Raw genomic sequence first — 23,510 nt, 5'->3', positions numbered from 1 at the left:
CAATTCTATGAATAAAGTGTACAATACAGTTTATGGTTGTTCACGTGATTAACGCATTAGTTTTCCACCATAATTTAAAGAATTGAATAGGCAGCAATAGAGGGCCAGGTGTCTTTCAACATATCTAATCATTGGCTTGTTTAAAAAAAAGCAGCAAGGGTGCATTTATGATACAAGCTTAGTATCAGTGCAAAATGGTTCTAATTTCACAGCAATGATAGCGTAAATCCAGAGTTTGATCCTGAATTGACGTGATTGAAATGGAGCATTTCGCACATCAAGCTCTGACATTGAATTTAGATTATGTAAGCAATCTAACTGTAGCTCTGATGCAATGCCAAGAAATATCACACCATTGATATAATTGTAGTGCAAATGCATCATAGAATACCCAACCTAGAACATGTTTTTATTCACAATATTAAAATAACTAACTTTACTGGACAAAGATGAGAGTTTCCTATGCAAATATTGCCAAATGCCTCTAGCAAATTAATTCTCATCCCAACTCTGCACAGTCGCCTCCACAGCTCCCCAAAGAACCTAGTCAGCTAGTCTAGGTGATTTGATGTATAGTAGTTTGGAGATGTTAATTAGATAAATGTAAGGAGGATAGTAGTGTACATTTGCATTTGTTGAATAAAGCATTCAAGAGTGGGAGTAAAATCTTGCACCTAGCTAGAAGACGCCAAGCAATGTGTTTTTTTTCAGCTTATTAGTAAAATTGGTGGAATGAAAGGATATTATTGTTAGGAGATGTAACATTAATAGCCTGGTAATACAATGGAAAATTTACATTCAAAGGAAAAGCTAGGTATAAATAAAAAGGAGTTTGTGTGTGTAAGGCAGAAGCGTTTAAGATCTAACCAGCCTGTAAGCCTTCAACTGCGTCTGCAAAGGAACCAAATTGCAAGGAACCTCATTTTGAATTCATAAGATCAAATGTGCTTTGCCTGGTTGCTGTCTAAAGTCTATGGATTACTGTTGCCTTGGTGGAGATTTACCTGGGGGGGATTAATTTGGGGATTTGTTTAAAAGTTATGATGGTATAATCCGCTTGATTGGCACCACATCCACAAACATTCACGCCCTCCACCACTGACGCAGAGTAGCAGTAGTGTATACCATCTACAAGATGCACTGCAGGAACTCACCAAGGCTCCTCAGACAGCACCTTCCAAACCCATGACCACTACCACCTAGAAGGACAAGGCGAGCAAATAGTTGGGAGCACCACCACCTGGAAGTTCCCCTCTAAGTCACTCACCATCCTGACTTGGAAATATATCGCCGTTCCTTCACTGTTGCTGAGTCAAAATCCTGGAACTACCTTCCTAACAGCACTGTGGGTGTACCTACATCACATGGACTGCAGCACTTCAAGAAGGCAGCTCACCACCACCTTCTCAAGGACAACTAAGGAAAGCAGTCGTGGGGTGGAAGATGCTGCCTAAGCAGCCTTGATGAGTTCCTGCAGTGCATTTTGTAGATGGTACACACTGCTGCCATTGTTCGTTGGTGCCAGAGGGAGTGAACGTTTGTGGTTGGGGTGCCAATCAAGTGGGCTGCTTTGTCCTGGATGGTGTTAAGCCTCTTAAGTGTTGTTGGAGCTGCACTCGTCCAGGAAAGTAGAGAGTATTCCATCACCCGCCTGACTTGTGCCTTGTGATGGTGCACAGGCTTTGCAGATTCAGTAAGTGAGTTATTGGCCGCGGGATTCCTACCCTCTGAGCTGCTCTTGTAGCCACAGTATTTAAATGGCTAGTCCAGTTCAGTTTCTGGTCAATGGTAATCCCCCCAGGATGTTGATAGTGGGGGATTCATCAATGGAAATGCCATTGAATGTTCTGGGGTGATGGTTAGATTCTCTCTTGTTGGAGATGGTCATTGCTTGGCAATTGTGTGGCGCAAATGTTACTTGCCACCTGTCAGCCCAAGCCTTGATACCATCCAGGTCTTGCTGTATTTGGACATGGACTGCTTCAGTATCTGAGGAGTCACAAATGGTGCTGAACTTTGTGCAATCATCAGCAAACATCTCCACTTCTGACCTTATGATGGAAGGTAGGTCATTGATGAAGCAGCTGAAAATGGTTCAGCCTAGGACACTACCCTGAGGAGCTCCTGCAGTGATGTCCTGGAACTGAGATGATTGACCTCCAACAACCACAACCATCTTCCTTTGTGCTAGGTATGACTCCAACCAGCAAAGATTGTCCCTGATTCCCATTGACTCCAGTTTTGCTAGGGTCCCTTGATGCCACACTCAGTCAGATGCTGTCTTGATACGAAGGGCCATCACTCTCACGTCACCTCTGGAATTCAGCCCTTTTTCTCTGCTTGCACCAAGGCTGTAATAAGGTCATGAGCTGAGTGACCCTGGCAGCACCCAAACTGAGCACCAGTTTATTGCTAAGCAAGTGCCACTTGGTAGCACTGTTGATGACCCCTTCCATCACTTTACTGATGATCGAGAGTAGACTGATGGGGCGGTAATTGGCCGGTTGGATTTGTTCTGCTTTTGGTGTACAGGACATTTCTGGGCAATTTTCCACATAGCCGGGTAGATGCCAGTGTTGTAGCTACACTGGAACAGCTTGGCTAGGGGTGCGACAAGTTCTGGAGCATAAGGTTTCAGTAACATTGCTGGATTATTGTCAGGGCCCATAGCCTTTGCAGTATCCAGTGCCTTCAGCTGTCTCTTGATATCATGTGATTAATTGAATTGGCTGAAGGCTGGCATCTGTGATACTAGGGTCAACTGGAGGAGGACAAGGTGGGTCATCCATTCAGCACTTCTGACTGAAGATTGTTGCAAATACCTCAGCCTTATCTTTTGCATTGAGGTGCTGGGCTCCCCCATTACTGAGGATGGGGATATTTGTGAGCCTCCTTCTCCAATGAGTTATTTAATTGTCCACCAGCACTCATGGTTGGATGTGGCAGGGCTGCAGAGCTTAGATCTGTCATCACTTGTTGCTTATGTTGTTTGGCACGCAAGTAGCCCAATGTTGTAGCTTCCCACCAGGCTGACGTCTCATTTTTAGGCATGCCTGGTGTTGCTCCTGGCATGCCCTCCTGCTCTCTTCATTGAACCAGGGTTGATCCCTTAGCTTGGTGGTAATGGGTAGAGTGGGGGATATGCTGGGCCATGAGGTTACAGATTGTGGTTGAGTACAATTCTGATGCTGCTGATGGCCCACAGTGCCTCATGGTTGCCCAGTCTCGAGTTGCTAGATCTGTTTGAAATCTATCCCAATTAGCATGATGATAGTGCTACACACGACAGAGGGTATCCTCAATATGAAGTTAGGGACTGTGCGGTGGTCGCTCCTACAAATATTATTCTGGACAGATGCATCTGCGGCAGACAGGCTGGTGAGGATGATGTCAAGTATGTTTTTCCCTCTTGTTGGTTCCCTCGCCACCTGCTGCAGGCCCAGTCTAGAAGGTATGTTCTTTAGGGTCAGTCAGCTTGTCTGTAGATGTGCTACCAAGCCACTCTTGGTAATGGACATTGAAGATTCCACGCAGAATACATCCCCTTGCCACCCTGAATGCTTTCAAGTGGTGTTCAACATGGAGGAGTACTTCATCAGCTAAGGGTGGGGGCAGTACGTGGTAATCAGCAGGAGGTTTCCTTGCTCATGTTTGACCTGATGCCAGAGACTTCATGGGGTCAGCAGTCATGTTGAGGATTCCCAGGGCAACCTCTCTCCTGACTGTATACCACTGTGCCGTCACTTCTGCTGGATCTGCCCTGCCGATGGGACAGGGATGGTAATGGTGGTGTCTGGGATATTATCTGTAAGGTATGATTCCGTGAGTATGACTATGTCAGGCTGTTGCTCGACTAGCATGAAGAGACAGCTCTCCCAATTTTGGCACAAGTGCCCAAGTGTTAGTAAGGGGGACTTTGCAGGCTTGACAGGATTGAGTTTGCCATTGTCATTTTCAGTGTCTAGGTTGATGCCAGGTGGTCCATCCAGTTTCATTCCTAGTGGTTTGATACAACTGAGTGGCTTGCTAGGTCTGGCGGGTCTAGAATCACATGTGGGCCAAACCAGTTAAGGCCAACAGGTTTCCTTCCCTAAAGGACATTAATGAACCAGGTGGGTTTTTACAATGGTCATCATTAGAGTTTTAGTTCCAGATTTTTATTGTTTGAATTCAAGTTCCGCCATATGCCATGGTGGGTTTCGAACCCAGGTCCCCAAAGCATTACCCTGGTTCTCTGTATTACTCATCCATTGACAATACCACTACACCACCACTTCCCTTAAACTGCCTGCAGGGAACGCGTCATAAGAAATAGGAGGGGTAGGCCATTCATCCATTGACCCTGCTCCACCATTCAATAAGATACTCTGATCGACTGTGGCATTAACTCCACTTTCCTGCCTGTCCCCATAACCCTTAACTCCCTTGTCATTCAAAAATCTGTCTATGCTGCCTTGAATATATTCAAGGCAGCATAGACAGGCTCCACTGCCTGCTGGGGAAGAGAATTCCAAGGACTAATGACACTCAGAAGAAATTCCTCCTCATCTGAGTCTTAAAAACGGGGGACCTCTTATTTTTAAACTGTGCCCTTTAGTTCAAGATTCCTCCATAAGAGGAAACATCCTCTCAGTATCTATCCTATCGAGCCCCCTTAGAATTATTTATTTGTTCATGGGATGTGAGTATCACTGGATAGGCCAGCATTTATTGACCATCTATATATAAATGCCCTTGAGAAAGTGGTGAACCGCCTTCTCGAACCATTGCTGTCCTTATGGTGTAGACACATCCACAGTGCTACTAGGAAGGGAGTTCCAGGATTCTGAACGAGCAACAGTGAAAGAATGGCAATATAGTTCTAAGTCAGGCTGGTGAGCGGTTTGGAGATCAACTTGCAGGTGGTGGTGTTCCACGTGTCTGCTGCCCTTTTCCTTCTAAATGTTAGAGGTCACAAGTTTGGAAGGTTCTGCTGAAGAAGCCTTGGTGAATTCCTGCAGTGCATTTTGTAGATGGTACAATGTAGAAACAGATGGAATCTTATTTATGGTTCTATAAGATCACCTCTCATTCTTCTAAACTCCAATGTGTATAAACCCAACCTGCTCAGCCTTTCCTCATAAGACAACCCCATTATCCCAGGAATCAGCCTAGTCAATATTCTCTGAACTGCTTCCAATATAAGTATATCTCTCCTTAAGGAGACCAAAACTGTCACAGTACTCCAGGTGTGGTCTCGCCATGGTCTGTACAGTAGGAGCAAGACATCCCTACTTTTATACTCCATCCTCCTTGCAATAAAGGCCAACATTCCATTTGCCTTCCAAATCACTTGCTACATCTGCATGCTAACATTTTATGATTTGCATACAAAGACACCTAGATCCCTCTGTACTGCAGCATTCTGTAGTCTTTCTCCATTTAAATAATATTCTGCTTTTCTATTCTTCCTGCATTTCTATTCTATTCTAGCATTTTACCAAAGACAGATGTTAGACTAACTGGCCTATAGTTTCCTGTTTTCTGTCTCCCTCCTTTCTTGAAGAGTGGTATTACATTTGCAGTTTTCCAATCTGCTGGGTCAGTCAGAAAGTTGTGGGGAACCCGCAATTCGGATTCCATGTAAATGGTCTCATTGATCTGTTTTGCGCCCTCAGGCCCAGCTTCATCATGTCAGTCAGTAAAAATTCTGCCAGTAAAAAGTCAGCTTCCACCTTTACTTGGATGACACCCAGCTCTGCCTCACCATTACCTCATATGATTCTTCTACTGCTTTTGTGCTGACTAGTTATCCAACATCCACTCTAAGCTTTAGCAAAACAGAAGACATCATCTTCAAACTTTGCCGCTGACTCCACTTCCTCACTGTTGACTTCCTTCTCCTTTTTAGCCATGGTTTTCAACTAAACCAGATTGTTCACAACCCCTGCATCCTATTTACCCAGTTGTCCTACATTAACAGAAACAAAAATAAAAATACCTGGAAAAACTCAACAGGTTTGACAGCGTCTGCAGAGAGGAACACAGTTAACGTTTCGAGTCCAAATGACTTTTCAGCAGAACTAAGGAAAATTAGAAAAGAGGTGAAATATAAGCTGGTTTAAGGGGGTGGGTGGGACAGGTAGAGCTGGATAGAGGGCCAGTGATAGGTGGAGATTCCCCCCCTACCACCTTAAACCAACTTATATTTCACCTCTTCTATTTTTCCTTAGTTCTGTTAAAGAGTCATTCGGACTCGAAATGTTAACTGTGTTCCTCTCCACAGATGCTGTCAGACCGGCTGAGTTTTTCCAGGTATTTTTATTTTTGTTTTGGATTTCCAGCATCCGTAATTTTTTGCTTTTGTCCTACATTAATTCTTGGTTCTGCAGTACGTTATATTTGTAATCATTATCCCTTATATTAAGTCCCTTCATGGCCTCAAACTCATCATTTCTGTAGCCTCCTCCAATGCCAAACTCTGTGTTCCTCTAACTCTTGCCTCTAGTGAATGTCCCCTATCTTCACCCCACCATTGGTGGTTGTGTTTTCAGTTATTTAGGTTCCACACTCTAATACTCTCTCTAAACCCCTCTGCCTTTCCACTTCAACCCCCTCCCTTAAAATCTACGTCTTCAACCGAGCTTTTCCTAATATTTTCCAATCATTTGATTCTTTGGTTAGGTGTTGGTTTTTGTCATGTTTCTACAAAGCACCTTGAGATATTTCTCTATGTTAAAGGTCTTACATAAACATAAACAGTTTTTGTTCACTTAATAAAAATAGTGTTATATGATGCAATTGGGCTTTGCCTCTCCCAAATTATTTTTTTTTAGTTTGGAGATGTGGTAAAACGCACCAGTTAAAAACAAATAGCTCCCATAATTAAAAAATACACTAACTGATCAATGACATCTTTTACGCCAGCTTAGATTAGTACCAATCAAAGCCCTTGTTTTCAATTCAAGAAACTCCAATATGAGTCCAGATCGACAATCAGTAACATATGTTATTTTACACTGACTGTTGTTAAGAGACACTCTTAAACCATAAACTGAATTCTGGAACTACTGGTGTAATCAAAGAAGATATAATTTTTTTTTTACAGAAAACTCTATTCCAATTTATCATTCACTAAGCTGGGTCATATCTCTTAGCCATGACTGAAACAGAAAATGCAATTAAACGTCTTATTTAGTGACTAGCAATCGGGATATAAAATCCATGAACTTTCCCCCAAAATAATTATGTATCTGTAACTGGATGCCATTTTATCCTTCAGAGAAACATTCAGGATAAATAGTTTTGCAATTCACTTTTTTCATAATTTGTATGAGATTAAATCCATTACATTCTACATTTCTGTGATGTTGACTTCATCGCCAATTGAAAGAGAATTGTAAATCCTGGTGTTAGACAGGAAAATCAGGAAGATAATATACTATATGTATGTGTAAGTTGATAGAAAACTGTTCCCAAGTGGCCCTGTTGGTACAGCCATTGCTTAATTTGGAACCTAGCCATATAAAGAACAGGGAGGTCCCAGGTTCAATTCCCAGTCTGTGTTAGATTAGCAAATCTCAGCCATGATAAAGATGAGGATGCTAAGATTTTTCTTAGGAGTCTGGAGCAAGGGAGAAAAATATACAGCCAACCTTCCTGTTCCTAATCCATAAGCAATGATTTCAGCTAGAAGTTGTGCCAGTATGAACACTGGGTGAGGATAAGTTTAAACTCAGCTATGATGCCAGCAGATGTTAAGGTAAGCTGATGACATTCAGTACCTAGGTTCTGAAATAAAGATTGGATCAGGACCACAGAGCAGCCAATTTCACAGTAACAGAGATGGGGAATAATTGGGTGTCTAAAACAAACACAAAAGAAAAGGCAGAAAATGAAAATAAAAGATGTACTGTATTCCAGGTTAGTTTGCGTCATTTCCAATATAACTCATGACAGTTCAGCAGAGGTTCAGCAAATCAGTCAGGATACATATTGTTGGTTCACAAATACTAACTACAATTTCATTGACTGGATTAATTCAGTTTCAAAATAAGAAGGCTCAGAGAGCACAGCAAAGAAAAAAAATGAATCATTTGGTGCTTATAGGTTCATTTATTCAGGCAGCTAATGACCCAAACGGTCATAAGAATTCATTTGGATGTAAATTTTTCAGCCTGTCTGCTAGATAGGCCAAACCACTAAACTGATGGCTGTGCTATACCAAATGTAAATCAGAAAAATGTTCAAATATCCTTGCATCATTTCCCAGTCTTCACAAAAATTCTAAATAACACAGTTTCTACATATTACATTCACAGAAGTCCCATTGTACTCTGCATTTTACTTTGAAGATGGCACTGATTAAATCATCAAGTTGAAGAAAAGCCCAACCAATATATTGTGTTGCTTGACCTGCAGATTTTCTGACCAGTTGCCTTATGCTAAGATTGTATTTGAATTTTCCTGAAGTATAGAAGTTGGTAAATTTTCTTAAAATATATGGAATATTAAAACAAATGCATAAATTGAAACAGATTCATTTTCCTAAAAAAATATAGCAAAAATGTTGCCAAGCTTTCTAAAATGCTAAGACATGTAACCACCTCTCAATCTCTTCCTGGCATCTCTTGCCACTCAGTCTCAACCGCTGGACTGAAATTCAATATGAGGGGAAAAACAGTATTTTCTTTTCAGCTCCAACATCTGAATCATTCTCTGTTAATCCATGTATTTACTTTATGTGTGTGCACAGCCCAATGCTGTGTCTCCAGCACTCCCTGTCCTTGGTTCCTAGTAAAATGCACTGCCAAATCTTTCTTTGTTCAGGCAGCTTTTCAAAGTGGTCTTTGCAAACAGTCTACTTGAACTACAGAACCAGCAACCTTTTGTAGAGGACAAGAACTCACTTTTAATGATTTTGGAAACACCTGCCTGCAGTGTGGCAGCAGAGTGCAGTCTCAATACACAGTCCTATAAAGTGGCATGTTGAGGATTTGTGTCTGAGTCTCCTACTCAATCTCTGTTGCCAGCCCAAAGTTGCACTGATGTGGAGAACTGACAAACACCAAGTCAGGCCAATGGATGAAGGGAAAAATGAAGAGGGCTCAATCCAAGAACCTAATTATGCAATGTTCCAGCAATTGGTTTTAGTACAGCATTGGTGAGGATGTAAGAAGTTTCATGAAAAGAGAAGAAAATAACTACTACCATAGCGTTATCCTCACGAAAACACGTGCCTGCAGCAGCAGTATTCTCAGATTCCAGTTGCCAGAAATTTTAGTTATAAGCAAAGGTTAAGAAAGTTGGCTTTGTTTGTTTTGGAAGAGACATCGAGGCAACCCAGGTGGCATCTTAAAGATTATTTATGAAGACAATTCACATTGAAGATCCAAGCAAATTACTTATTGTGGCAAAAGCTTCAAGTCTGAGGGGAGCCATACTTTAAAAGAAACAAACTAAAGAGAAACAAGCAAAAAGAATGAATGGGCTCACGAGACAATAAAGGTGCAAGAATGCTGTCACTTTAAAGTTGAAACAAAGCAGTTTGTGTTGGCACAGAAGTATAATGCGACAGTCAGGGTCCCAATCTGATTCTCCAGTGCACTAAAGTCAAACAGTTCCAAGGCCAGCAGGTACAGCTGCAGATACCCAGTTTTGCGAACAAAATTTTTGAAAGCAGGCTGGTCTTGGAACTGAGCCTGCTGTACACTCCTTGCAAAGGCATCAAGGCCTCCTTGATGGATTTTACAGCCAAAACAGATGTAGCCTTCCTTTGATTCATGTTAGCCAGCTACGTAAAGTATATTCACTATTATTAATTTAATCTTCATGTTCTTTCCACTCAACAGATAGCAGCAAGTCTCAGCACAAATGCAGCTTTAGGGAAGGAGATTACCTTTAATTTTTCCAATTATACTATTTAATTTGCAAGTAAAATATATTGTAACTGGATCCATTCTACATATATTTTCTACCATGGTTGTTTTTACTAACCTGTGCACCCATCGTTTATAATAGAGTGGCAAAACTCCATTTGGCCCTTTGTCCTGGAAAATGCTGATCAGATTTTCAAGAATGGTGACTGTCCTAGCCATCAGCTGGTCTATCCGAAGTGGCTGTAGATCTGTTCCATGCTCTTTGTTATGTTGCTGGATGATATCATTGATGCAAATAGTTGGGTTGCTGTTACTTACATTGAATCCGCAGCCTTTTAAAGGAAAGTTAACAAGGATCACACTTTGTCTCAGCTTGTATGAAAGAGAGTGACATACATGCACAACATACTTGATCCTTAAGAGGATAAACATCATTTAGCAACAATTTTGGCTGGACCAGTAGATGTATATAACTTTAATATTTCAATCAATGGATAATGTTATTATTTTAAAAATACCAGAATTGTAAGGACAACAATCTGTATCAACTTGAACTGTACTGCTGATACTTTTTTTTATAGCTAGGCAACATCAAATTTGATAATAAGAACAGAAAATATCGGGAATGTTCAGCAGGTCTGTGGAGAGGGAAATGGTTAACATTTCAAGTCAATGAACACTCTAAAGATAGGTCATTGACCTGAAACGTCAACTCTGTTTCTCCTGCCACAGGTGCTGCCAGACCTGCTGAGTATTTCCAGAATTTTCTCTTTTTATTTCAGATTTCCAACATCCACGGTATTCTGCTTTTGTATCAGTTTCACAGATCATCCAGTGACAATTCAAAGGCTTGGCGAAAATGCTCATTCCACTAGGTCATTGGTTTTCTTGCTCCTATTACAAATACTGAGAGCATAAAATCCTTTCATAACAGTGATGGATTGTGTCAGTAATGGTTTTGCAACATGTTTGTTTCTTGCATTTATGGCTACAAAATCACGTTTATCCTATCAAAACCTGTATTTATTGCATAAATTTGGCCAGCCAGATTTACACTTACTAAATATATCATTTTGTAACAAAATAGCTTCAGTATTACTGTTTATATCCATTTGTTTTAAAGAAAGTGGGCAATAGGATTTGAAGCAGTGATCTACATCTTATCAGACATTGGAGTATGTGGTGTTCTCCCCAGATGATTCTTTTCAATTGTAAAAATTGGAAGCTACATTATTAACCCTCTTTTAATGAGCATGGCATTTAAGCGATTCACTTAAGTTTTTCTGCTCGTTTTATATTCCATAGTGACGGCTATGAATCTTTAGCAGATGTGAAAGGAGCAAAAGGTTTCACATAGATCTCTCTGATCCCAATGCCATTCAACAGCTCTGCGAACAAGAAGCTTGCATAATCATAAAAAGGGCTGTTCTAATGTCAATCTTTTGTATAAAATCAGCATGGTCAAGACCTAATGAAAAACTTGTTACATGCCAAAAATGTGTTTTTAATATTTGAACTCACCCACAAAACAGGCATATACAGTCGTCACTTGTTCAACAAAACCCAATATTTGAAAGAGTCAATTTTAAATTATTCTAAGTGTCCAAATTTCACTAAATAACTGAGTGAAGCTGAAGCCAAATTGAGTCAAACCAGTATAAAATACTACGTTTGTCTATAGAAAACAAACATGCATTTTATAGAATTTGTCTCACCAAATAGAAAAAAGCAAAAATAACACATCAATAACATGAGATAAATTTTGCACTAAAAAATTTTGGAAAAGAAATATTTTGCTGGTCATCGAGTTACAAAGGCAGTAGACACTTTTGAGGCTAAAGTAGCCTGGGGGGAGGTGATGGGGTGAAAAACTAATTAGACCATACAACAAAAAAAAACTGCCTAGTACAAAATTCTAAATTGCTTCCATTTGAGTGCAGGAATTACTGGGCTTGATAACTCCTAGTCAACTGGCCCTTCTTGTTTGGGGTGAAAGCTTTCAGCTATAGATACCATTATTTTGGTGAAAGACCGAAGTACTAAGCAGAGGAGTTCAATTCTTTTTTACTATTATGACCTCCTTTCAATAATAAAGTCTTCAGAACAAGGGGAACATAACTATTTAAAGAAAAGCCAAATTATGGTCAGTCACTTGATCTGTAAGGAACTATCAGTATGACCCTTCCCCTTTATGCGTGGTCTTGCTCAGAATTAGGTGATTCAGAGATAGTGGAAGGATAACATATGCAGAACCCTCCAAATTTAGGGGGTGGGGTACTTATCAAATTGGTTCATAAATTCTAGAATAGAATTGAGGAAATAAAGTATTTTCAGCTATCTAACATATACATTAAAACATGACCCAAAATAAAACTTGCTTCTCACATTTCCCCTACTGAGCAATGTAGCATTCTGTGTTTTAGTTAGGGGAATAGATCTATGACAGCAGCAAGCCACTGTGCTAGGTCACATTACAACGCTCTTTCAGATGGAATAGGCTCAAAACACGTGACATCTGGCATTATGATTCTGCAGTGAAATCTCTCTTTTTTTGGCAGCAGTGAAGTGGATCAGGGATTAAAGTTCCTCTAGAAAACCAGAGAAAATACTCCATTAACTCAAAACTATTAGCCGCACCCACCCCCAAGAAAAGCAATCAAAAGATTACAATATTAAACTAACACACGCACTTGCACAGAATTCACTGGACTTAAAAAGTGAGACTGAAAATCAAACTAACAGTAGCTGATTATACTATATACTGGGGAGAGATGGTAGAGATCATGCATGAAGAACTCAAGAACGATACACAATAACATTTCTTTTCAATTGCCATACATGCACAATTACTTGTGTATGAAAGGTCTGATCTCTGATGAACGAGGAGGGGAGAGAAACAGTTCCTAATTCTAATAACTAGGTAATTGTACAACTTACAGTGTCCCCAATAGTTTTGCATGAATCCTAAAAAACATATCCTATGTGCACATGTGTCCTGCAGGAACATACCACATTTCAATTATTAGTGATACAAATTCATTAAGAACCAAAAACATGTGAAATACCATCAAAAATTTATAAAATACTTAATATTTTTAAGAGAAAAGCTTAACAATGATATTTGTTTTTTGGAAGCATGCAAACTTTACTTTCTATCCCTTCTAACTTTATTGGATATAAATCTCTGAAACATCAAATATCTAGGCAATTAATGCATACCAATAAGTACGTGAAAAGTTCCTCCCATCAAAGTAGAATTAACCAGGACACCACCCAGCTTCATGAGATCACTGTAGTAAATATCGTTTGGCCATTTAAGCCTCAGATCAATGTCCTAAATGAAAAAGCAAGTGCGTATTACATGACATTGTTATTCTTTCATTAGCATAAAATAAAGGAGAAACAATCCAAAAAGTGCAAAAGTAATTCAAGAAATTCCTAATGGATCACCCTTGGTGAATCACAAAGAATAATTTAATCTCAGGGTGCTGATGAAACCTTCAACCACAGGGTTCTGTTAAGCATCTGAATTCCAGGATTTCCTGGGTTTCCCAAGTTTCCTAAGTACTTCAAGACTTTTCCGAGGGAGGTGATATGGTGTGACACAGTTACAAATTCTTACTGTTATGGAGAGCATATGGAGGGACACAGTACCTCAAGGATTATGAGTTCTGTAATGTAAGATCTACAGCATCACAAGGATAGCTTTGACAGTGAAATAACAGAATTCACAACAGGAGAAATAAAAGGAGAAACAATATTAAAAAAAAACAATAAGGAACTTGGCTTTTCATTGCAGATTAAAAAGAGTTAAGCAGTGTCAAACGTTTCAGGGCTGTAATACGTGTTTAGTTTAACTATTCCACCTCATGACATAACCTTTCTTCTTTTCCCCATCTCCATCCATCCAGAAACAGCTGCAATTTCTTCAATAGAGTTCTATAAAGATGGATATCTGATCATCTTTAGTAGCATTATTGCAAAGTGCTTCATGCACAGTTTATTTTCTGCCCGCAATAGGTAAAAATTCTGTTGTCATAGCTCAAATGACTCATTTGCATTCAAAGGCAAGAAGCAATTAATTTCTAAATAGCAAAATGTTTGCTACAACTTTGGGTGTCTTGCTTTTTCTTTCTAGTTGTCATTTTTTTCTTTGTTAAGGTTCTTTTCTCATTGATTATTAGAGAATATATATTAGAAGTGGGATATAGCATAGGTCAGGAGTTTCATAGTGTATTATAAAAAGGAATTATTGCTAAATCCAATTATTCTGATATAAATCATGAATTGTTTATGAAAGCCAAAAGACACAAAGAGAATAAAAAAAGGTCACCCAAGTCATCTGTAAATGACAAGATATCAAATTCCAACAACATTTTGGATCAAAATAGTTCAAAATCTTTCAAAAGAATGCATGACCTTCTCTTAAAAAAAATTCTATAGAATTTAAACTAACATGTTCGTGGCTGGTTGGATCTAGCTTCTGCCAGTTTAATGGAATGAAGTTGCATTCGCCTGATGCATGACATAGGTGAATTAATTACTGAAAGAAATGATTTGCCCAAAGAAACTTCAAGAGGTTGGGTTTGAGTTGATTGTCATGGGTTTCTATCACAGTTCAATTCCAAGCAAAATCATTAATTAAAACTGATAGTGGAAACTGTTGGGTTTGAAGCGGAGTTTAGCTAATCATCATTTACATATAAGACCTATAGAAAATCAATGCCGACTAGCCACTGCAGGAGTAGCAATGATAGCAGCTATACGTGGGTAACCTCTTCAAGCACTATTGTACAATAGCGTTGCAGTTGACCAGAGAAGCATATCAACTGCACTCTACGTATAAATGTCCACAAATCAGAGCACCGGCATCCTGACATGTCCTCGAAAAGTAGATTCATGGAAATGCCAGAGTAATTGAGCTGTTTTCAGTGAAGTTAATACAGGTAGCCAGCTCGTCTACCTCTCTAAATAGAGTAACTGGGTCTCCACATTGCACAGTGGAAAAAAAAATCAACATACACCCACTTTAAAAGCAAAAGAAAAGAAGAGTGACCCGTGAATGTTGTTCTCTCTGGACAGCAGAGAACGAAACACTAAAAAAGCACCTACTAGTGGGCAAAATGAAGTAGTGGGGATCAAAAAGATAATTAAAACATATAAACCGCAGTATCCAGTCTGAAAATCCTTACAAGTTACACTAAAAAGATCATTCTTTATTAAATCTTAAAATCAAAGGGCAGCCATGACATTTTAATGGTACTGCAACTGTTTAGCGGCTTGTGAGCGTAAGGTTACCTGATTCATTTTAAGTGGGATTTTCGCTTAGCACCATGTGACATGCTGGTATACTCTTCAGAAATCCAGAAATACCAGTCATCTCTTCACTTACAAGCAGCGTTCTCGAAACAACCTCAGAAACTCTTGAACAACTCCAACAAACTAGTGAGAATTCAACCTAGGATGTTCCTGATATTTTTGTCCTAAATCTTAAAAGGTCAGTGCGAAGGGCTTGAAGTAATGTTTAGGAAATTAAACGGCCATTCCGTTACGCAAATGAAAGCTGAAGTAAAACATTGATCAAGATCATGAATCCCAATTTAAGAATCTCTTTAGCAATAGAACAGGTACTTACACAAATAATCTCCTCTCATCCATACCAAGTGGCACATTCAACAGATCTCAGTTTCTTGGCTGACCCTTTTTATGTGAACAGGTCATTAGCCTGACTTACAACCACCTAGCAGTAGGACCAGCTAGGTGCAAGAAGAAATTTCCATTTCACTCCCAACAGCTGCAAGTACATTGCAGTATTCAGAGGCTGGAACTCTGGTCTCCCGCTCACCAAGGCTATGACTGAGGAAGGGAATGGGGAGGTGGATTTACTCTACCACATCTCTGTTGCTTCTCCCCCATGCTTTCCATATTCCCACCTCTTCCCCTCTATCTTCCAAACTCCTCTCACTTTTCCCTACCCCCTGCTCCTTACCTACTGCTCTTTTCCCTATCCTCACCTCCTCTCCTCCCTCACCTGCCTGTTCACACTCTCCCTTCCATCTTCCCATCTCAATTTCCTTCTTTCATTCCATCCTTTTCCTACCTTCACATCCAGCTCTCCCCAATGTTCTGCCTTCCTCCTTTCCTTCTCTCCACCTTCACCTCCAGTTCCCCTTTCCCCAAATCACTCCCTTCGCCTCCCTCTCCCTACTTCACTATCTTTTTTCTCTCCCCTCCATCTACTCCTCCCACCCTATTCTCTTCCATCATCTCTCTCCTGTCCTTCCGTCATCATCCCATCAGCCTCTTTCTCTCCCTCCTTTTTCCCAATTCAATTAGCTCCTTCCCTCTAATACTACTTGACCTCAATACTGCATTTGGTTTTGACTCACGTAAAACAGTATAAAAGATCGCCGCGTGAAACAACTAAATATGAAGTCTCTATATTGTGAAAAAACAGTCGCCAAACCTCATATCCTGGCATGGATACCACAGACTCCACTGTAGCCAGAGCCACTAGGTGCTGTACGAATGAAATGTTCTGTCCAAGCTGTGTGTGAGTTGAAATCCTAACGTGTAAAGTAAACATAGCACAGCCTATAGGACTAAGCCATGTATTTCCTCCACGACCTGAAATTAAATTTCAAATAAGAATAAAAAGAGATACATCAAAAAGAGTTTAAAAGACAGACCTTATTAATGGAACCACAATACTAAAAATAATATATTCACGATTGTCATTTCACCTCTGTGACCTCGGTTTACATACTTTCCAAATTACAGGATGAAACTTTTCTCTTTCCTAGTTATAGGCATCCTGAATGTCAGCCTTGGCCTTTTTGGTAACCCTCTTCCCTTGGAGTTAGAAGGTTGTATGTTCAAGCTCAACTCCAAAAGCTTGAGCACAAAATCTTGGCTGATACTAAGGCAGTGCTGTACAGACAAAGGAGCAGTCTTTCAGAAGTGATCTTAAACTGAGGCCGTGTCTGGTCTCCTCAGTTGGACATAAAACATAAAAGACAGGCGATTTCATCTTTTTGGACATCATTTATCCCTCAGATGTCACAAAAGTTGTTTGATTGTCCTTCTTGTGGCTGTACTCTTTACAAATTGACTGCCACAAGAACAACTACAGCCAGAATTTTCCAGCCCCTCCTGCCAACGGGATCTTCCGCTCCTGCCAAAGTCAATGGACGCTTGAATGGCTTGCCACATCGTCCGCAGGGGGACCTGCCGCAGCAGGGCCGGAAAATCCCAGCCTACGTGTCAGGAGTATTCATTCATGATATCCTGTTAAAGTTAAATAAAAGTTCTTCTTATAAATTGAAAAGTACCCAAACCAAATTCCCTTGATTTAACTGCAAAATTACTTTGAAGGTATAAAGTAACTTGAACTTGCAACCAATTTATAAAAATCTCTAACTGCTGCAGTGATAGAGAACAAAGCATAAAAAAGTAAATTAATTACATAGAATAGAGTTTTAACAATGAAAACTAATGTAAGCAGAAACTTTCTGAATTTTAGAAGCATATGAACTGAGTCAGGAAATCGTATCACATAGATTAGAGTATGTTATACTTGATGCCCAATTTAATTTCCATAACCATGTGTGTCTGTCTTTGTGATAGCAAGTGTCGCGTATGGAACTCAAATGCTACAACTGTGCTATGAAGAAATTAAAACTATTAGAAGATTTTACTATTACAGTCATACAGCACGGAAGAAAGTCATTCAGCCCATTGTGAATGTATCGACACTTTGAAGAGCTATCCAATTAGCCCTACTCCTCCATTCTTTCTCTATTGCCCTTCAGATATTCTCTTTGCAAGTACATAGTCAACTCCCTTTTGAAAGTTATTATTGAGTCTGCTTCACCACCATTTCAGGCAGTGAATTCCAGATCATAGCACTCGTTTCATTAAAAACAAAATTCATTATACTTATGATCCTTTTGCCAATTACTTTAAATTTGTGTTCTCTGGTTATTGACCCTTTTCCCAGTGGAGACAAACAGTTTCTACTTACTTTCTCTATCAAAACTCTTCATAATTTTGAACACCTCTATTAAATCCTCCCTTAACCATCTCTGCTCAAAGGGGAATATCCTGGTTAAACTATACTAAGGTTTCAGCTTGTGCAATACTTTTGAAAGAAGATTTTTTTCCAAAGGTTAGGAAGAAGGAGGAATGGAAAATTACTGACCTTTGCCTTGTGTTTGTCGAATTGCAATGGCAATTAACCCTACTTCCTCTGGCAACTGAAGCATCAACCTGTGAATTATGGGAAAGGTGGTCAACTGAAACAGAGAGCGGATAATTGGAAACTCACTAACTAGAAAAGTATCTAGCAATTTAAACCTACAGTTGGTGAAAATCTTTTGGGATCATGGTCAACAAAGTCGACAATTAACAAGATCACAACTGCTTTTTGCTGATGTGCTACTTTTAAAGATCATTTCAATTTCAAAACATTTACCCACCCAATTCTGGCCAAAAGCATTGCTTCATTTGTTAGTGGCATATTACAGAATAATAAATGTGGAATCACAACATGTCAATGAACCCTCTCATTTAAAAGCTCAACAAATATCATCAAACATAGGGACTCAAAAATACATCTTCCATTAAAACAAAAGATTATATCATAATGTATCTGCTGGAAAAACAGAAAATAAATACAGAATTAAAGCTCAGTCTAATTTTATAGCTAGAGAGTCTAGTGCAGTGAGGGAATGCTGCATTGTCCAAGATGCCATCTGCACTCACCTCCAACCCCGTCAGTGCAAGGGGCCCATAGATGACTTTGTCGCTAAGATCTAGACCACTCAATCAACCACCTCTGCCACCTCCTTCCCTTCCACTAGCCCAGTGGGCTAAACTTCCTCTAAAGCTTCCCCCTGCCATATCCCTGAACCTGCATCTTTCTCTAATTTCTCTCCTATCTCCCCTCAACCGTCTCTGAGTTTATCTTGTCCATGAGACCCACATCCTACTCCCTTGTCTCTATTCCCACCAGCTGACCACCCAACTTCCTTTCATGTTAGCCAATACTGTTAACAGTTTACTGTCTTCAGATATTATCCCTTTCTCCTTTAAATCTGACATCATCAGCCTTCTTCTCAAAAAAACCATCCCTTACCCCAACTATCCTTGCAAAGTATCACCCCATCTCCAACCTCCCTTTCCTCTCCAAAGTCCTAGAATGTGTTGTCACCTCCCAACTGTATGTCCGTCTTCCCCAGAACTCCATGTTTGAAGCACTCTAATCAGCTTTCCACCCCTTCACAGTACTGAAGCAAGTCGCATCAAAGTCACAATGACATCCTGTGTGGCTGTGACAAAGGCAAACTTTTCTTCCTCATCCTTTTGGGCCTGTCTGCAGCCTTTTGACACAGCTGACCACACGATCCTCCTCCAATACCTCTCCACTGTTGTCCAGATGGGTGGGACTGCTCTCACCTGGTTCCATTTTTATCTAATTGTATCCAGAGTATCACTTACAATGGCTTCTCTTCCTGCTCCCACTAACGTTATCTCTGGTATCCCCAAGGATCTACCCTTGTTCCACTCCTATTATTCAACTACATGCTGCCCCTCAATGACATCATCCAAATACACAGCATTATTATTTTACAATGCACATTGATGATACCAGTAATACCTCACTAGCACCTCTCTTGATTCCTCCACTGTTGCTAAATTATCAGACTGCTTTTCCAACTTGCAGTACTGGATGAGCAGAAATTTCCTCCAATTAAATACTGGGAAGACTGAAGCCATTGTTTTCTGTCCCTGCTCTAAAACCTGTTCCCTAACTATTGACTCCATCTCTCTCTCTCTAGCAACAGTCTGAGACTAAACCAAACTGTTCATGTCATATTTGACCCCGACATGAGATTCCGACATAGCGTTCTCACCATCACTAAGACCACTTATGTGCGCCTCCGTAACATTATAAGACTTTTCCCCGGTCTCAATTCATCTATTGCTGAAAGTCTTGTTTATGTCTTCATTATCTCTTATACACAACTATTCAAATGAACCTCTAGCCGGTGTGCTTCTGTTAACTTGATGCCATCCAAAATGCTGCTGCTTGTGTCTTAACTCAGACCAAGTTGCGGTTACTGGACACCACTGTGCTTACTGACCTACAGTTGCTCCCAGTCAAGCAATGCCTTGGGTTTAAAATTCTGATCCTTACTTACAAATCCCTCCATGTCTTTAACTTCCTCCAGCCCACAACTCTCCCAAGATATCTGCCCTCCTCTAATTCTGGCCTCTGAGTACCCTCAATATTATTAGCTCCACCATCGGTGGCCACACCCTCAGTTGTCTAGATCCTAGGCTTTGGAATTCCTTCCTTACAACTCTTATCCTCTCTACCTTGCTTTTCTCCTTTTGGTCATCTGCTCTTAATATCTCCTATGTGGTTGTGTCATATTTTGTTGTATAATCCTCCTGTCAAAGGTGCCAAATAAATATGGTGTTGTCTGATGACATTAACCTCTGAAATTTATATAGCATCTTATCATATTTAAAGATGTAAAAGAGCTTCACAATGAATTAGTTCAAGTGCAGTGACTGTGTAATACATGCAAATGTGGGACTCTGTCCTCCACAAACATCAAAGAAATGAAAGACCACCCAATCATAATCCTAAGAATTTCATTATTTTGAGTTGAGTATTGGCTGTAACACTCAACATTAATCCTTATAACAGCCAAGAAGTCATATTCTGAATTTCCAACTTGTGAGACACAAAGCAAAGGCCCATGCCAATGTTGCTGCTCCATGCTTTTGCCACAAAGGGTGGGGAGTAATTTTTCAGGTCCCCTTATTGTGACATCCCTTTCTCCCCTGCTATGATTTAGGGTTGTATGTTCACAGTAACTTAATGTTCAAAGTTGCCAGTGCGGATAAAGAGCACTTCTTGTTAAATCAAAGGTCAACAGCTGGAAAGAACTCCTTTTTCACACTGCTTTGCTGGACATGTCATCACTGTAAATATGCCCCGAAACTTTCTCTAAAAAAGTTATGTCCTGTAACTTACACATCATCACTTTATTTCAAATAGGAAATTGATGGCGTTTTATAGTTATCATTTATCATTACCCTGCTCATCCTTTTCTCCCACCTTCTTGGATTTTCATCAAAGCTAGAGATCCCTTTACTTGTGCACTTTATCTGGACTGCAAACAAATGTGCTCTTCTATTGTGAATATAAAATGAGGTACTGTGTCTTTTCATTGCCTGAAATATCAATGTTTTTGCACAGCACAAAATGTCACGTGGTGCCTCATTTGAAATTGGCTTAACTCAGTAATTTGATAAGCATTGATATTCTTTAATTGTCAATTAGGGCAAATCTCATTCACAGTCTATTTCATAGGTCAGGCATGAAAAGTCCAGATAAAGCTGTTACAAATGTTCTCAAATAGACGTCAGTGAGTACAGCTTTGTGTTGACTGAGAATTTACATGGCTAGAAAGTCAAATATTATTTCAGAGAACTCTGCTTCACTATGATTGGTTTGTTTCTATTTACTCAATTCCCTTAATATAGTTTAAGTGGTCAACTAAGGTAGAAATTTAAGATAGTGAGGGTAATTATCACTTGGCAGCAGCAGATTAGCTTTTTGTTATAGACTATTTCCAATATTTCTTCCCATTTTCCTTACTCCTAGTGGAAACTAACTTTCAATGTTGAAATGCATATTTATTTATTATGGTGGGCTAAGATAGAAATGAAGCGGTCCTTTAACATAATCATTTATCATATCTATGAAACTATAAGAGCAGTACGCCTTTTGCTAAACTTTAATGAACCTAAAGAATGAGTCCCAACATTGATGTATTTTATGCACTAAGCAACATTGTTTTAAGCATTAAAAGACAATTATCCAAATAAAATGAGCTTAGCTCCCATAATTTTGCAGAGAAATTCTCCATCTATATCTGCCAGCCTGGCCTATGCCTTTAAACCGTTACTCAAGTACTCCCTGAAGGGAAGTAAGCAAATTCAGGTAATTGCAGCACTTACAAACGTCTGGGGTCAATGTGAGGAATTTGTAACTATTGTAAATTTCAGGCTGCAGGTTGACTGGCTTTCCCCTTTTTAAAAAAATGTTTAAGATATAACAGAATACGACATTTGAACTGTGATGCACATTAGATGCAGACTTTTATAGATCTAAACAAGGCTTCTAAGAACAGAGGCACTGTCATTTTACATACTTTCATTAATTTTGTAACCTTTTATCCAGCAATTCATCTTCAGGAGTGTTAATTTTAGATTTTGGGGGTTTGCGGTTCAGTATCACAGACCACACTTTTAGTTGAGTCCTTGATCTTCATCTCCCAAAGAGTGGGTTCACTTGGTAAAATATCTCCAGAGATAGAACAAAGTAACTTTCCTTTATTGTGGCTTAGAGTTTTCACTCAGTTGCACTATTTTTTCACCAAAATCGTCTTGACCAGAGCAAAAGATCATGGAATTTTAAGCACAAATTACGTTCATCACTTCAAGTTTCACAATCTTGTGCGCTAGTTTAAAATGCATTACTCTAGAAGCGGGCCCCACCAATGCCCCAGGATGAATTAAGCACCATTGGGAGTTTCCACTAACAGCACTCTTTTGTCAGTCTTCATGAAGGGTCTAAAAATCAAGTTTCCTCTTGTGGGTATAAGGACATTGATAGGAACATTTGAAAAGCTTTTGAATGTAATTTTTGTCTTAATTTACTAAGGAACTGACCACTGTACTCTGACATACTAGTAAATGGTCCTGTATAGTTTTTAAAAGTCATTTTCAGTAATTTAAAATCAGGCTATTCACAGGTGGTGCATTAGGATTGTGCTAAAAATGCTATTTTGGTGATAAACCCATTTTCAGCTGCATTAATGAGATTGCAGTAAGTTATCACTCTTAAATATATCAAGGAAACAGTTTATAACAAAATATGTTTTAAAATCAAGTTTTAAACATCTGAGTGCAATGGGTTCATGGCAGATTTTGCGCTGGACAATATGCAAATTAGTTTGAGCAGAAACGAGAGGAGGAAAAAAAGGCTTCTCAAAACGAGTGGAAACTCTATCCCACTGTATTTATCATGTTCCCCCACATCACCCCACAAGTAGGTTTATTAAACAATGAAAGAATAAGTGAATAGCAGCACTGACACAATACAAATTTTTGAGAGAGTAATTAACCTTAACTATTTTGTATAAGCAGAAAATAACAAATAGTCACAACTGCAATGAACTATAAATTATTCCTACATGTCAGCTTTCTTCCCACTGCCCAGCTATCTGATCTGACTATCTTCCAAGATCTCAGACAGACCCTCCAATTTGAACCAGCTAGGTTGAGAAATAATTTTTCAAGAAACAATTGCACCAAACAAATTTGAATAACCATCCATTAAAAACAGATGCCAAACACATATTTGAACACTTATGATTGTATTTAAATTAATGGCTTCAGCCATTCCTCCAACACCTAGCAACAATAAATCAACTAAAAACTTCAACAATTAAATCAAAATAAATTGTTTTCAGTGCATGGAGCTGGTCTTTAAGCCTTTGCTTACGGTGAAAGAAAAAAATATCAAAAAATGACAGACAAAGCACACTATGAAGTTGCATTATTAATAATTTA

The 23,510-nt window shown here is 39.4% G+C and overlaps 1 protein-coding gene across 6 annotated transcripts in view; it reads right to left on the bottom strand.

The window, feature by feature from the left end:
* Nucleotides 1–23,510, bottom strand: part of hlcs (holocarboxylase synthetase (biotin-(proprionyl-CoA-carboxylase (ATP-hydrolysing)) ligase)) — a 191,543-nt gene that overhangs the window by 50,606 nt on the left and 117,427 nt on the right. For all 6 annotated transcript variants that reach the window (XR_005945826.1, XM_041211048.1, XM_041211050.1 and 3 more), the window contains 4 exons: nt 18,058–18,125; nt 16,324–16,484; nt 13,077–13,191; nt 9,976–10,189 (listed from right to left, as the gene is read on the bottom strand). Coding sequence is in view for 5 of the 6 variants with exons in the window: in XM_041211048.1 (XP_041066982.1) it covers nt 9,976–10,189; nt 13,077–13,191; nt 16,324–16,484; nt 18,058–18,125 (558 nt within the window). In the remaining variant the exon portion in view is untranslated. The remainder of the gene's footprint in view (nt 1–9,975; nt 10,190–13,076; nt 13,192–16,323; nt 16,485–18,057; nt 18,126–23,510) is intronic.

This window comes from Carcharodon carcharias, chromosome 18 (genome assembly GCF_017639515.1).
Source record: "Carcharodon carcharias isolate sCarCar2 chromosome 18, sCarCar2.pri, whole genome shotgun sequence".
NCBI classification, from domain to species: domain Eukaryota; kingdom Metazoa; phylum Chordata; class Chondrichthyes; order Lamniformes; family Lamnidae; genus Carcharodon; species Carcharodon carcharias.
This window is presented reverse-complemented; position numbering and strand designations above follow the sequence as displayed.